The 15,269-nt window shown below is 41.2% G+C and overlaps 1 protein-coding gene across 8 annotated transcripts in view; it reads left to right on the top strand.

Annotated features, from left to right (window-relative positions):
- Positions 1-15,269, top strand: part of LIMCH1 (LIM and calponin homology domains 1) — a 339,019-nt gene that overhangs the window by 206,080 nt on the left and 117,670 nt on the right. For all 8 annotated transcript variants that reach the window (XM_073342172.2, XM_073342171.2, XM_073342170.2 and 5 more), the window contains 3 exons: positions 7,122-7,228; positions 12,563-12,593; positions 14,992-15,102. In XM_073342172.2, coding sequence (XP_073198273.1) covers positions 7,122-7,228; positions 12,563-12,593; positions 14,992-15,102 — 249 coding nt within the window. The remainder of the gene's footprint in view (positions 1-7,121; positions 7,229-12,562; positions 12,594-14,991; positions 15,103-15,269) is intronic.

Here is a 15,269-nt window from a genome sequence, read left to right as displayed (position 1 = left end):
TCGACTGGAAAGTCCAGTCGAAAAGGGGACCTGACAGTGTCTGGTCGGATCTACTGACTGGACAACACAAAGTCCGGTTACTGTGAGTGGGTGAGGTGGGAAGGGGCTGGGTCATCACCCACTTCAGCTCCTGCTCAGCTGGGGCCACCTCCTACCTTCGTCGGGTGACTGCAGCTCCCAGCCCTGACTCCGTGGGCAAGTCCCTCTTGACCTGAGGGGAGGGAAAAAGCAGTGGGCAGATGGGGGGCAAGGAGGAAGATGAGTAGATGGGGCAGGGCCGCAGGGGAAGAGGCAGGGTAGGGGGGCTTTGGGAGAATGGGCAGGGCAGAGGTGGGACCTTGAGGGGAAGAGGCGGGGCAGGGGAGGTTCCAGCACTCCTGCTGGAGTGTCCGGTTTTTAAATATCGCCAAGTTGGCAACCCTAATATTAAGGTCTTGACTCTTTGTCTGCTTTCTAAGTTACTGAATGTAGTGGGTGAAGCCTGGATATTGTAATGTCGGTAAATAACAGATGTTTAGCTTCCTTGCCATTTGGGTTAGATAGGGCTATAATTTTTGCTGGTCTGGAATTTTGTGGTAGAAGAGAGGACTGGGTCAAAACTGACTTACCAGTAAGTTTACCTTCTGCTTCCTTCCTTGCCGTCTTACCTTCTCTTTTGCTTTCATCTTCCAACAGTATGTAATACTTGTTAAAACAAACAGCAAATGAGTTTTTCTGTAGCAAAAATAATGTGGACAGCATTCACCCAGTGTAATAGCCTTTAACTCTGTGACTTGGGGTATTTCCTTCAGTTCTGGCTGCGAAATAGCTCAGAGACTAAATAAAGAGCTGGCTAGAAATTTTTGGACAGAACTGAAAAATGCTGATTTGTCAAAAGCAAAATGTTTTGCAGAAACATTGTCTTTCACCAAAATTGATTGCCAAGTGAAAATTTTAAAAAAATCCAACCCTTTCAGTAAGGTTGAAATGTAATATTTGAACGTTAATAGGACATCTAGATTTCTCTGTTTCAAAACGATTTTCTGTTCAAATGTTTTTCATTTTATATTTCTATTATAAATTTTTAAAAGTCTAAATAGGAACAAAACATTTTTTATTTTTGTCAAAACAAAATGCAAATTTTTTGAGACTTTTGGTTTGCAGAAAACTTTGTAATTTTTTAGTTTTCTTCCATTCAGGAAATTTCAAAATTGTGAAAATCCCTCAAACAGAAAATCGGGTTCCCACATAGCTCTGCTCCCAAACATGGTAATGCTACTGAGAATCATTCAAATCTAGCCAATCTTTCAAATGCGTTTCGACATTGTCAGCATAGCCCCTTCATTTCACAGCATCCAGTGTTATATAGAGTTCTTTTTTTTTTAAGGAGTTCATCCTTATTCCTGATCTAGGACATTCAATAATTAGTCATGGGATCATTCCTAACTATTGAGCAGTTATTCTAAGCTGCAGTACTGTAAAAATGAGCATGAATACTTTATTTTGCTGTTGTGAAAGATGCAATGAGTGGAGATAGTCCAATTCAAGCTGTTTGCCTTTGCATCTGATCAGCAAATAGGGAGGGAATTTGCCTGCTGTGAATATTTGATTCACACTAGTCTGTCTTATTTTCAGAGTTGGCAGTGCTACTGTATGAATGTACAGTACAGTGATTTTACAGGTTGGCTATTCTAAACAATCATCAATTTCCATTTTCTGTGGGAATAAGTATTTTGTGATTTATGCCAGTCACACTCTGTGTGGAAAATTTTATCATAATACTACACAAGTAACTAAGATTTTTTCTTGTTCCTTAAATTTGAAAAGTTGTCTATATTGAATTTCAACTGTGAAAGCCTGTAGTGTTTCGTATACACTATAATCTTTCCAGCCTGAAGTTTTCAGTTTTAGCACAGGATTCAGACCAGTAACTTTTAAATTTGTAATCTTAGTAAGCAAGATAGGTTTGCTTATATGTGAATGCTAATAGCAAGCCTAATGAGTTCTCGCAGACAAGTGTCAGACTGTTTAATGCTTAAAATCATTGTTTGTTTGTACTCTGTATTTGTCCTGGTGTTGATGTATTTCTTTGGTGAGTGGCCAGTTATAACTTGTAAAGTTTACCAATATTAGACCTCTTCCAAGTTTAACATCCAGCATTTTAATAAAAGAAAATGAAGCGCTTAATCCCTAAAGTCATTTCCCCCCTCTACATTACAGGTGACAAGTACAGAGGAAGATGTCCTATTGATTGAAATGATTCTCCGTGTGTGTTTGCTATAAACAAAGAAATTAAAGTAACAATCTTTAGACACCATTGTTTTTCTTAAAGGAGCACAGGAAATGATGTGTTGTATCCGATGACAGTTTCTCCCTGCTTGTCTCCATGAGCAAGATCATTAATAGGAACGCAACCTCCTGCCCGCTTAATAATGCACCAAACTAATTATGCATTGCTGCATATGCAGGAGTTGAAAGCAATTATTTTCTAAACCTCAGATATATAAATTTGCAACTTCTTGCTGAGTGTTTCTAAATGTTAAGATACTTGAGTGAGCTGTAAAATAAGAAAATGCATTTTCTTTCCACTTAGTATCTACATGAAATCCTTCATATAGTTATGCAACTAAAAAAAAAAAATTGGATCACCTTCCGTCAGCTGATTTCAAAGCAGTGAAGATGTTGAATTGAGCTTCACAGCACTCCTGGTGAGATGGGGGAAGCAAGATCTCCCTTTATTTTAATAGCTGAAGAAAATGGAGCCCAGAAAGTGACTTTGCGAATGAAAGTTGTGACAATACAGAGAGAGAACTTTGGTCACATGATTCTCAATCCTGTGCTTTAATAACAAATCTTTTTCCCCCTCCCTCTTGTGGTTTAGCAGGATAGTTTACCAGTATGTTAAAAAAACAATAAACACAATTTTAGGTAGTACTGAGCCAAACCAGAAAAGCTTCAGTTCTGTAGTACTGTTGGAAGCATTCTGGTTTTGGATTGGCAGCCTGTAGGAATCCGAAGCATTTTGCAGGTTTATCCCGCTCATCTGTCACTCTCAAACATCAATTTCTCTTCCTTAAATAAATGTTGCTGTGCTTCTAGGGCTACCAGGGACTGAAAACCATAAAACTGTCAACATTAAAAAAAAAAAAAATCCAACCTCAGTGATGAAAAAAACATACCTTATAGTGGTCACCATTTTTAAAAAACCACTGTTATCCCCTCTTTATCACAGTGTTTCACTATACTTAAAATAGGAAATAACTATAAAGCAGGAAATAACTCATGATACTGTGTTGTGACTGTTTTCAAATGTTGACTTCATTGTCACAATCACTGCAACAGCATATGCAAAAACAGCTTTAGCATTGTGAGAGTGGATTTTTTTAATATGGGCACTGGGACCACACTTCATGTAGGCCAGTCATTTGTGTGTTTACCAATTTTGGTCACTGTTGACGTAGGTTGGATTGGAATTTCGGACCTAAAGGAAAGAGGCGTTGTTAAAAATCCCTTGAGCCATCCTATCCTTTGATCATTTCCCAAGTCTGTTTGTCTTGGATATTTTGTAACAAAAATTACTTTTTAAAAATGCTTCACACTTAGGTAACCAAACTTTTATTAGAATTGAACCCTGCTCCACCCACCATTTGGAAACAAACCATATTGTGCTCCTTCAAAGGCAAAACACAGTATTGTTCATGTTTCAGTTGGAATTAGTATGGAAAAATTATAATGCAAATAGCAAAACAGATGGCAATTTTAAAAGAGTCTTTTCATGTCACAAATGAGCCTTCCTCTCATGGTTGTAGGCTCTCTGTTCTCCCAATTGCTGCTGCTTCTTCCCTGGCTTCCCTCCATAGCTATTAAATTTTAGCCAGGGGTTGGAGGAAGATTTGGAGCACTCCAAATTTTTGAAGCCCAGATTTTGCAATGTGGCTGCTGACAGCAAGCTTTGTTTGCACTGATGTTGGTATGCTGAATGCCAGAGCGATTAGTGTGCTGATCACTGCACACCGAAAAAATAAACAGTGACGTTCTTGCAGATCTGTGCAAGTGCAACATAAACAAAGACATGGGAACAAATGTAGCGATGGCAAGAGTTCTGTGCCGGAGCGGTTTCTCTTCAAATAGGGATAGATGAGAAGGGCTTCAGAGAGGAGTGAAAAGCTTCAAATGTTTGCTTATTCTTCTACTGAAATTATTTTTGAAGTTCAAAAGAAAAGAACCCAGAACTGCTCCAGCACACTTTATGGCACTACTATTCCCCACCAACTGGAGGCGGGTCATCTTCAGGGGGAAGAAGAGAGAAGGGGTAGGGGGGAGTATGGGTGAAGAAATTTGTGCAGTCTGCTACCTCCTGCCCAAACTTAATCAGCTATTCCTAATGCTCTGGCAGTTCCTCGGAAGCCCATAGACCCTGATTGTCACTTGTTCCCCGTGACCTCAAGACTTGTCTACAGGAGAAAGTTGTACTGGGTCTACAAAAGGTGTCAGTTCTTAATATAGTTAAATTGGTGCAAACCATATGGTGGTAAAGCGTCCCTGGTGATTCACCAGTGCTTGCATAACCACAGAAAAGTTGCCCTTCCTGTTGATGTACTCTATGGCCAGGTGGGCAAGTACCAAAATAAGGATATGAGTGCCATTTATCGCCCCACTGCAGTCCAGGAATCCCATTGCTGCAAATCCATCTGCTATGTCCTGCATGTTATTGAGAGTGGCAGTCCTGTGTAGCAGAAGACTATTAATGGCCCTACTCATTTGCATGACAACGGCCTTCACTATGGATTTTCTAACTCCAAATGATTTCCCACTGTCTAATTGCAATCCAGCATTGCAAACTTCCCTAGATTGATCGCCACTCATTTCGCCACTGTCAGTGCAGCTCTCGTTCTGGTGTCCCTGCGTTGGAGCTGGCGGGTATAAGTGGCTTGGGGAGGTTAAGCCTCCCCAAATGGGGCAAGAGATGCTGGATGTGGCGTGCCTCCCTTTGGAGGCATGCCAGTCCACTGCCTTTGGAGTGTCGCTGGTGGAAGAGCCTGAGAATCAAGGGAGGCCACCAGCACCTGGACCATGGTCCCGCTCCGCCATGAGGCCCTGCTCCCACTTGACCTCTTTCCCTGTGGTCCTGCCTATGCTCCACCTCTTCCTGCCCCCACTCCACCTCTTCTCGCCTGCCGCTCGCTCCTCTCCCCTCCTGTCGCTCATCCTTAAGGCAGGAGGGGACAGACTGGAGTGAGTGCCAGGAGGGCTTAGAGGAGGGGGCGGAGAGGAACGAGCAGTGGGTGGAGGGTTCTCGGGGGAGGGGAGGGAGTGGGGGTGAGTGGCGGGTGGGGGTGGCCTCGGGGGGAAGGGTTGGGGCAAGAAGAGGCGGAGTGGGGGAAGAGGCTGAGCAGGAGCAGGGTGTCGGGGTGGAGCGGGGATGGACTGCAGACAGAGCCTCAGGCAGAGGAAATCGAGTGGGGCCCTGGTCCAGGTGCCGGTGGTCCCTTCCACTTCTAGGGAGCTTCTGGTTCTCATGCCCAGCCTCCCCAAATGCAAGAGTCACCCCCCGCCTATGGCTGGAGGTCTGGGACAAGCTCAGTACGCAGGAATGTGGCCTTGTGCATCCGAAAGTTCTGCAGCCACTTCCTGTCACCCCCTCTCCACAGTACGATGTGATCCTACCCATCAGCGCTTGTTTCTCAGGCCTAGAAGCAGCACTCCACTGTTTGCAGCTCCTTCGTGAATGCAACCCTGACTTAGTTTTTGCTGTGTCTCCCAGCACTCTGTCTTCCATGCAATCATCATGTGTCCTGCTGCCATGGTTTTGTCCTGCGACTCTGCAAATACCAGAGGATTGTTCATCCTCTGCTTGCAACAGCGCAGAGCTGTACAGGCTCCAGGCTTCTGTCAGAGATGGCTGACAGTGTAAAGTGCTCCCTGGGTTTGTGGGATTTTTAAGATAATGTAGGAAAATTATGGGATATGGATGGTATTATGGGATGGCGAAAGTTGCATGATAGGAACTTGACCCCTTGCTCCCAGTCAGCTCTGTGCGACTTGTTTCTGCCCCACCATGGATTGCCAAAATTTTCCAAAAGACAGTGTGCCAGATGATGGCAAGTTGTATACTGGGATACATACTACACTGTGCATTAATACAAGCACTCCTGATGAGTACATGCAGTGTTGATGCAAGGAGCCAAGTCTACACAAGTGATATACTAACTGTGACAGCTTTATGCTGATGTAATTTATGTCTCCTAACTTCCGTCGACTCGGTCGCAGACTGATGACAGAAAGGGTTTTTCCATCGCTGCAGAAAATCCACCCCCTTGAGAGGTAATAACTAGGTTGATGGAAGAATTCTAGCAGTGGATACGCTGTGGCTTAGGTCATCTTAGCTAGATCAGTGAGGGGATGTGACATTTTCACACCCCTGAGCAACGTAGCTAGATAGTTATGTTTTAGATGTAGGCCAGGCGTAAGGATGCATATTCCTATGTGGACACTGGTTTAACTAAATCATCAAGTGCATCTTTCTTGTGTAGAAAAGATCTCAGTTGTTTGAAAAATGTTGTTTAACATTTCCAGCTTGAGGAAAAGAGGAGAATGACTGTCTTTCTCCCCTCCCTGCCCCCCACTTTTGGCAGGCTAAGGAGGGAGGGCAGCAGAGTAATTAAGTACACTAGTTAGAAGTAACTGGCCAGTTAATGTAAACCTAACATTTTTGTAGCACGCTTAAAGTGGTGAATTAATATATATTATATACCTGTGTTTTTTGACTGGTTCTGAAATATGGCTATTGGCCTCAGGACTTGCAGTGGATCAGAGTTGTGCAGATAGCTGGCATAACTGTAGATGGCATATCAACTGTTTTTATATATTTAAAAAAATCTTGCCGTGTGACTTCTGACAAGGAGAACTGAATGAATGTGGTGCAGTTATGGATTTCAAAGATAAAATATGTCTCTCTTTTCCCCCTCTGGAATCTTCAAAGTGACATTTTATTATATAATTGGCAGTATGTTAGTCCTAGATTTAGTGGATTAAGTCATTGGAAAATGATCCAGTAATTTAGGTAAGCAAGAGGAGGGGTTGATTCACTGAGATAATCTTCTGTAATAAAAAGGAGTTAAATTTTGTTTGGCTCATTTCAGGACAACACCATCTTATTCTTAAGAGGCTGCAAAGAGCTGGGGCTTAAAGAATCTCAACTTTTTGACCCGGGTGACCTTCAGGACACATCAAACAGAACAACAATTAAGTAAGTACAATACCAGTTTATAGTTAGGGTCTTAACACTGTGGATATGTGTGGTTTAATTGTAAATGTTTAAGGATGAACAAAAAGATTCTGACATTCATGTAAAATAGAGACACAAACTAAGCTTTCAGAATCCACATTGCTGCCGAGACTAGATGTTCTGTTCAGAAATTCCCCCGTCAGAGGAAGAAGCTAGTTTTCTTTATTTTCAGTGATATCAAGCACAAAGCTTTCAAATACTGGGGCAATGCTAATAAAAGCATTGTTCAAAGAGCATCCTAGGTTGATAACATTCTCTTGTATCTATTTTATTAGAGCACTATGTGAACTTAAAAAATCCCAGCCCTTGTTATTGCAGATTAAACTGTTTTCAAGATGCTTTATAAGACTCCGATCGGTAATGTTGATCTACTAATTGAAGGCTCTTGAGAAACTAAGACCTTCCAGGGTAGAGAAGGCTGCAGTCAGTTTATTCTTCAAAATGAACAATGGATTGTAGAGCAATATTGCAAAATATTTCATTTGAACCTGGATCTTCTGTGTAAACTGTGAGGATGCGGTATCACAGCTGAAACCCATCTTACTGCATGCAAAAGCTTCCTGCAGCAGAGTGCATAGATTATTGTTGATTATATTATCAATCTGTATGGCCTCCATTAAAGTTGTGAGGTGCTCAGACACTAATTTTATGATCCTCAACACCTCTGTGAAGCAGGGATGTATTATTCCCATTTCACGCTTGGGGAGCTGAGGCAGCAGGAGAGTAAGTGACTTGCCCAAGCTCACACAGGAAGACTGTGGGAGAGCGACTTGAACCTAGGTCTCCCAATTCCCGGGCTAGCACCTTAGCAACTGGACCATTGTGTCTTTCAAGGATGGTCCCATCAAGAGAGATTAGGGGAATGAGAGGTGTAAAAGCAAATCATCTTGTCATAAATTTGACTAAGGGCTTGTCTACACTTAAAATGCTACAGCAGACCAGCTGCAAAGCTGCAGTGTAGACGCTACATTGGCCAACAGGAGGGGTTCTCCTGTTGGCGTAGGTAATCCACCTTCCCGAGAGGCAGTAGCTAAATTGACAGAAGAATTCTTCTGTCAATTCAGTGTTGTCTACATGGAGATTTAAATTGGCTCAACTATGTTGCTCAGGGGTGTGGATTTTTCACACCTCTGAGCAGTGTACCAGGGATGATTTAATTTTCTAGTGTAGACCAGCCTTTAGGATCTCCAAGAAATGTAAAAGGGCGTGACAACCAAATTTGCATGATGATGTGTCACAACCCTGCCCACATTTCACTGTTTATATAGCCTGACCTGTACACCTAATGAGAGCAGCATGTTAAACTGGTAATGAGCAGCAGGCTGCTTGCAGACTTTGTGAGCCTGATTTTCCTCTTACTTAACCTGACTTCCACTGGTGTTTTTGTTTTTTACCAGAACTAGTAGGGTTCTGCCTACAGCTGCCTAGAATATTCTGTGAAATATTGGGATTGATGCAGTGTTCAAATGAGTTAAACTAAAAATTAATAATAAACTGGAGAACAGGGTTAGCCCTCAATTAAATGTGGTGGTAGAGCTGCTCATTATCAGAAAATCTTTTCTTCCCTCGACTCTTCAGAGAAACCCACCTGTGGAAATCTAACTGAAATACTTTTCCTGTACTGTCCAAGTTCATGTTGAGTAAGTGAGTGAGGTGCAGAAGCCAAATCTATGAGACTTATAGTGGAAAAACTCCATGGCTGTTTTTACTAAATAGACACCATAGTCTACTCTTCAATCTGCAGCCATTTTGAATGCTTATTTATTGTAGCAAAGACTGTTTATTCTGTGCTACAAAATAAAATAAATCTTTGGTATTACTACACATGATTAAAATAATGGCATACCTTTTTATTCTTTTTGTGATTTATTTTTGTGCATTTTAAATGGAATGTGTTTTAGCCATATTTTTGATCATTCACCTATAAAAGTTATGATTTAATGCTTTAAAGAAATAGGCTGTCTTTAATCAGATTACATACATTTTTTCATACTAAAATAGCAGTGGAAAAGAAAATATGAACAATATTTTTTTAGGGTGCAGGTACTGGAAAAAGAATGTTTTGGGAAAATGGCAAAGTATTTGAAGTTCCTTTATTTTTCAAGCTTTCAGTATTTTCATAAATGTAAACAAACATTCTGGTTTTTGGCAGTCGGATAAAATTATCACCAGAGTGTACTTGCATAGTTTGAAGTGAATTGGCTTTTAATTTTATTCTGGGGACGATCTCAACTAAACATTTGCAGTACATTTGTTTTATTTGTCTAATACCCAGAAGTGTTAGACACATTCCTTTTATGCTCAGTTCTCCAAGAAGTTTCTTGGCTAAAAATAAGTTGAATTTGAAGCGCAGTCGTATAATTTCCCTGTTGTTCGTGTTTTCACAACCTTAAACTTCATGTAGGTTCCTAATTTATGACTTCCAGTCAAATTGAAGGAATGCTGACCAAGAAAACCTAGAATCATAGAATATCAGGGTTGGAAGGGACCTCAGGAGGTCATCTAGTCCAACCCCCTGCTCAGAGCAGGACCAATCCCCAACTAAATCATCCCAGCAAGGGCTTTGTCAAGCCTGACCTTAAAAACCTTTAAGGAAGGAGATTCCACCACCTCCCTAGGTAACGCATTCCAGTGTTTCACCACTCTCCTAGTGAAAAAGTTTTTCCTAATATCCAACCTAAACCTCCCCCACTGCAACATGAGACAATTACTCCTTGTTCTGTCATCAGCTACCGCCAAGAACAATCTAGATCCATCCTCTTTGGAACCCCCTTTCAGGTAGTTGAAAGCGGCTATCAAATCCCCCCTCATTCTTCTCTTCTGCAGACTAAATAATCCCAGTTCCCTCAGCCTCTCCTCATAAGTCATGTGTTCCAGTCCCCTTATCATTTTTGTTGCCCTCCGCTGGACTCTTTCCAATTTTTCCACATCCTTCTTGTAGTGTGGGGCCCAAAACTGGAGACACTACTCCAGATGAGGCCTCACCAATGTCGAATAGAGGGGAACGATCACGTCCCTCGATCTGCTGGCAATGCCCCTACCTATACATCCCAAAATGCCATTGGCCTTCTTGGCAACAAGGGCACACTGTTGACTCATATCCAGCTTCTCGTCCACTGTAACCCCTAGGTCCTTTTTTGCAGAACTGCTGCCTAGCCATTCGGTCCCTAGTCTGTCGCGGTGCATTGGATTCTTCCGTCCTAAGTGCAGGACTCTGCACTTGTCCTTGTTGAACCTCATCAGATTTCTTTTGGCCCTCTGATTTGGCCTCTAATTTGTCTAAATCCCTCTGTATCCTATCCCTCCCCTCCAGCATATCTACCTCTCCTCCCAGTTTAGTGTCATCTGCGAAGTTGCTGAGGGTGCAATCCACACCATCCTCCAGATCATTTATGAAGATATTGAACAAAACCGGCCCCAGGACCGACCCTTGGGGCACTCCACTTTATACCGGCTGCCAACTAGACATGGAGCCATTGATCACTACCTGTTGAGCCCGACAATCTAGCCAGCTTTCTATCCACCTTATAGTCCATTCATCCAGCCCATGCTTCTTTAACTTGCTGGCAAGAATACTGTGGGAGACCATGTCAAAAGCTTTGCTAAAGTCAAGGAACAACACATCCACCGCTTTCCCCTCATCCACAGAGCCAGTTCTCATCATAGAAGGCAATTAGATTAGTCAGGCATGACTTGCCTTTGGTGAATCTATGCTGACTGTTCCTGATCACTTTCCTCTCCTCTAAGTCATTCAGAATTGATTCCTTGAGGACCTGCTCCATGATTTTTCCAGGGACTGAGGTGAGGCTGGCTGGCCTGTAGTTCCCAGGATCCTCCTTCCCTTTTTTAAAGATGGGCACTACGTTAGCCTTTTTCCAGTCGTCCGGGACTTCCCCCGATCGCCATGAGTTTTCAAAGATAATGGCCAATGGCTCTGCAATCACATCCGCCAACTCCTTTAGCATTCTCGAATGCAGCGCATCCGGCCCCATGGACTTGTGCACGTCCAGCTTTTCTGAATAGTCCCGAACCACTTCTTTCTCCACAGAGGGCTGGTCACCTCCTCCCCATGCTATGCTGCCCAGTGCAACAGTCTGGGAACTGACTCTGTTCGTGAAGACAGACGCAAAAAAAGCATTGAGTACATTAGCTTTTTCCACATCCTCTGTCACTAGGTTGCCTCCTCATTCAGTAAGGGGCCCACACTTTCCTTGACTTTCTTCTTGTTGCTAACATACCTGCAGAAACCCTTCTTGTTACTCTTAACATCTCTTGCTAGCTGCAACCCCAGGTGTGATATGGCCTTCCTGATTTCACTCCTGCATGCCTGAGCAATATTTTTATACTCTTCCCTGGTCATTTGTCCAATCTTCCACTTCTTGTAAGCTTCTTTTTTGTGTTCAAGATCAGCAAGGATTTCACTGTTAAGCCAAGCTGGTCTCCTGCCATATTTACTATTCTTTCTACACATCGGGATGGTTTGTCCCTGTAACCTCAATAAGGATTCTTTAAAATACAGCCAGCTCTCCTCAACTCCTTTCCCCCTCATGTTATTCTCCCACGGGATCCTGCCCATCAGTTCCCTGAGGGAGTCAAAGTCTGCTTTTCTGGAGTCCAGGGTTCGTATTCTGCTGCTCTCCTTTCTTCCCTGTGTCAGGATCCTGCATAGATTGACTTTGCCCAAAAAGGGTGTTAGTCTTCAATGGGAGTGCTAAATATACATTCACAAAGCAGAACATAAATCTTTTACAAGTGCACTAGAGGAGACTGTATCATCTGTATTATTGTTTCATCTCCCTTCCGGTCTCTGCATGATGTTTAGTTTCTTTGGGAGACTGCTGTGGGGCAAGCCATGTTTATTTAAACATTTAGGGCTAAATTCTTCCTTGGTGTATGCATGTTCAACTCCTATTAAATTTGTTGGGTATTCATGACATATTGGAGAGTAAAATTTGACCCTTGGACTACAATAGAGTAGATTTTAGTGTTTAGGACTTTAGTCTTCCTTGGGTACAAATCAGCAGCTCTATATTTCATTCTTGGCACTGGGACTCCTACATCATATTTTCTCTTTGCTGTTAAAGCGTTGTAATTTAATGATTGCAGTAATGATTGCAAAATACTCCCACATTATGAATGAATGCACTCCATCTTCCTAGCTTTCTTGTGTTTCCAACCAGCAGAAGCATCCTGCAGGCTTTTGTTAGGGGAACCACGTGACCGCCTGCATACAGGCTTGGAAACAGTGTCTGCTTTCTGATTTTTCTTTTCTCTCTTTTTTGTGGGTGCATCCAGGAACATTGACAACAGTAGGAAGCTGAAAAATGTAAGTATTTAATTTGCAGTACTTTCTTCTCTGGGTAATCCTGGCTTTGGACTGAGTTAGAATTTTTAGTTTGTAAAAGCTAGTACTGTGATGCAAATCTGAAAAGTTCTTTTGTACATTAACCATGCATAGTTCATTGGAAACGAACTATAGTGCTACAGAGGCAGACCATCTCTGCAAACAAAATAGAACTGTGCTAGTCTTGTGGTCTCTGACTAACTAAAGAAGTAAACAATTTAATCTCTTTACTACTAGTCTAATTTTGATTAACGCTACTTAACACATCAAAAGCTAGACTTTTTTTGGCCTTTCTGAATTTACTAGGCATACAGTGATTAAAATTTGGTTATACATTTGTGCAAAGCACATCAAGAAGATGAAAATACAATCCAAACTGCATTTACATTATGTGGATCTAAACTGTCTAATTGTCATTTCCCATTAGACTTGCTAGCTTTCTCTTTGAGTTCCAAAGTGCTGTGTATGTTTTCCAAGTAGGATGCATTGTCAAAAGCAGCGTAGGCTTGAGTCTATTAAGTTTAACTTTTTGTTGATTTCAACCACCGGCTGTAGTAATGATTTTTGTAATGGTAAAGTTAAAAAAAAAAAAAAAAAAAAAAAGTCTGAACTTGGCTAGTCCCAGAGTTAGTTACACTATTAAAGGCCAGGCAAACCTGGCTTTCCTGTCAGCTGTAAACTACTGTAAATTCCATTTGTATTTGGCTGACATCCCCCTACAGTGTAAGGAAATGCCAAGACCTTTCCCTTATAATTTTTCAAGCCAGCAATCATGATTACAGGTAAAAAGGACAGAATTACTTAATCCTGTTTTTCCTGTCATCAGCAGAGTAATATCTATGTTTTCCAGCACACGAAGATGTATGGGAATGTTTTCATTCAATGGCATTTGGGGTGTCTACCTCTCTGGAAATTGGATAAAAGGCTTCATGTGGATGTGGTGTTCTTAAAATTAATGTTAAGAAGGATTCATAAAAGTGTCTTTCTATGTAATGTAGACATTTCAGATGCATTATTCTGTACTCCAAACTGACAGCCTGTCAAAATTACTTGCAAAGGTGACATTTGTCTGGAAATGTTTTCAGCCCTGGATAAGGAAGGGAGGAGGAGATCAAATAATTGACGCTTGCAAAAATAATTGAACATAGCATAATCCTCATCTCATCACATAATTGAGTAGGAAAATGAATTAGACAGCTTCTTAATTCTGAATAGTACTGTGACTGCAAGTATTTTTACTTTACTTGAGAGCATGTAGTGTTAAGTGTTTTCACATGAATTTGTTATTCTGTTTTTAGTTAAATTTCAGTTGCCATCAAATCTGGGGTTATTAATAAAACTGAAACACTGTCTTTAAAAGGTTTAAATTATAAGGCATAAAGGGGACAGAAAATGACTTCTTGTCTTTCTAAAAAATTAAGAGAATTTTAGCATTTGTGAAAGGTGTTGGATTTTGATAGCCTTGGGCAACTGAAATTCTCTATCCCCAGAACAGATACAGTCCTGCCAGTGCCAGAATAAGTTTCTCTTCTTGGGCCCATCATTGTGTATATTCTTAACCTAAAGCAACTTCCTCATGGGATGAGTGTTTATATAAAGATCTACAAGCTTAGGCCTTGGCCTTAGTTCTGATGGTGGTTTTTTCATTGTGGTAGATGTCCCGTTGTAAGTTAGGTGAAACCATCAACTCATTCTGTCTAAACTGCAGAAAAACTGCCAGATGGTCCCAGCTTTTATTTTTAGTATTGGTCTGGGTATATCTTGAGCCATTAAACTAGAGGTGAAATGCACTGAATCTTATCAATAATATTGGGGTGGGTAGAAACTGAACTAGCCTTTCTTTTCTTCAAATAGACCCTGACATATTTGTTACAAACATGTTGTTGTTTATTTCCTTATGTATTTTAATTAAGGAACACCATTATTAGTAATCTTTTCCTGCCATCTTAACTTTATTTTACCATGAGTTTTAGAAGTCTTCATTATTGGAAGGTAGTTCTTTTGAGCGCTCTTCACTTTGGGAGTACTTTTGAATATTGTACCTAGTTTTTAATATCGAGGTTTATTTTTGCTGCTTACTTTTCAGCCAGACATGTGACAGCAGTAGGTTTTTATTAAAATGTCAGCAAGCTTAGTGTACCTTTTTAATAAGCTGCAAATTCTATACAATTATTTTACCTTTAATAGATGCTTCATGTATTTGTTATTAACCATTTAACCACCCTCCCTTCCTACTCCCCAGGGCAGAATACAGATTTAGAACAAATTCTCAAATTCACCAGTGATTCGGAGTTCAAAATAAATGAAGAGGTACTTAGGAAAAGTAAATTAAGCAAAGTAATTGTGTAGATTTTCAAGTAATGTTTACTGATTTCTGCAGGTACTAGTTACCATTTATTGGCTGGGGAAAGCAGCAAACAGATGCACTTTATACAGTGGAGCAACGCTGAACCTGAAGGAGTTTGAAGGATTGCTGGCACAGATGAGAAAGGTATCCTTTTGTTACTGTTTGGGGCTATACATTAGTTTTTAATTATTGAAGTTTGAAATCCCACAAAAATTCTTTCTGATGTCCGTTGTAATGAAAGTTAGAGGTGGATGGTGGTCTGGGGAGTGAGTTACTTAACTTTTTTGGAAAAGCTCCTGATGATACTAAAC

Source organism: Lepidochelys kempii, chromosome 4 (genome assembly GCF_965140285.1).
Source record: "Lepidochelys kempii isolate rLepKem1 chromosome 4, rLepKem1.hap1, whole genome shotgun sequence".
NCBI classification, from domain to species: Eukaryota; Metazoa; Chordata; order Testudines; family Cheloniidae; genus Lepidochelys; species Lepidochelys kempii.
Note: the sequence above shows the minus strand (reverse complement) of the source record. Positions and strands in the feature narration are given on the sequence as shown.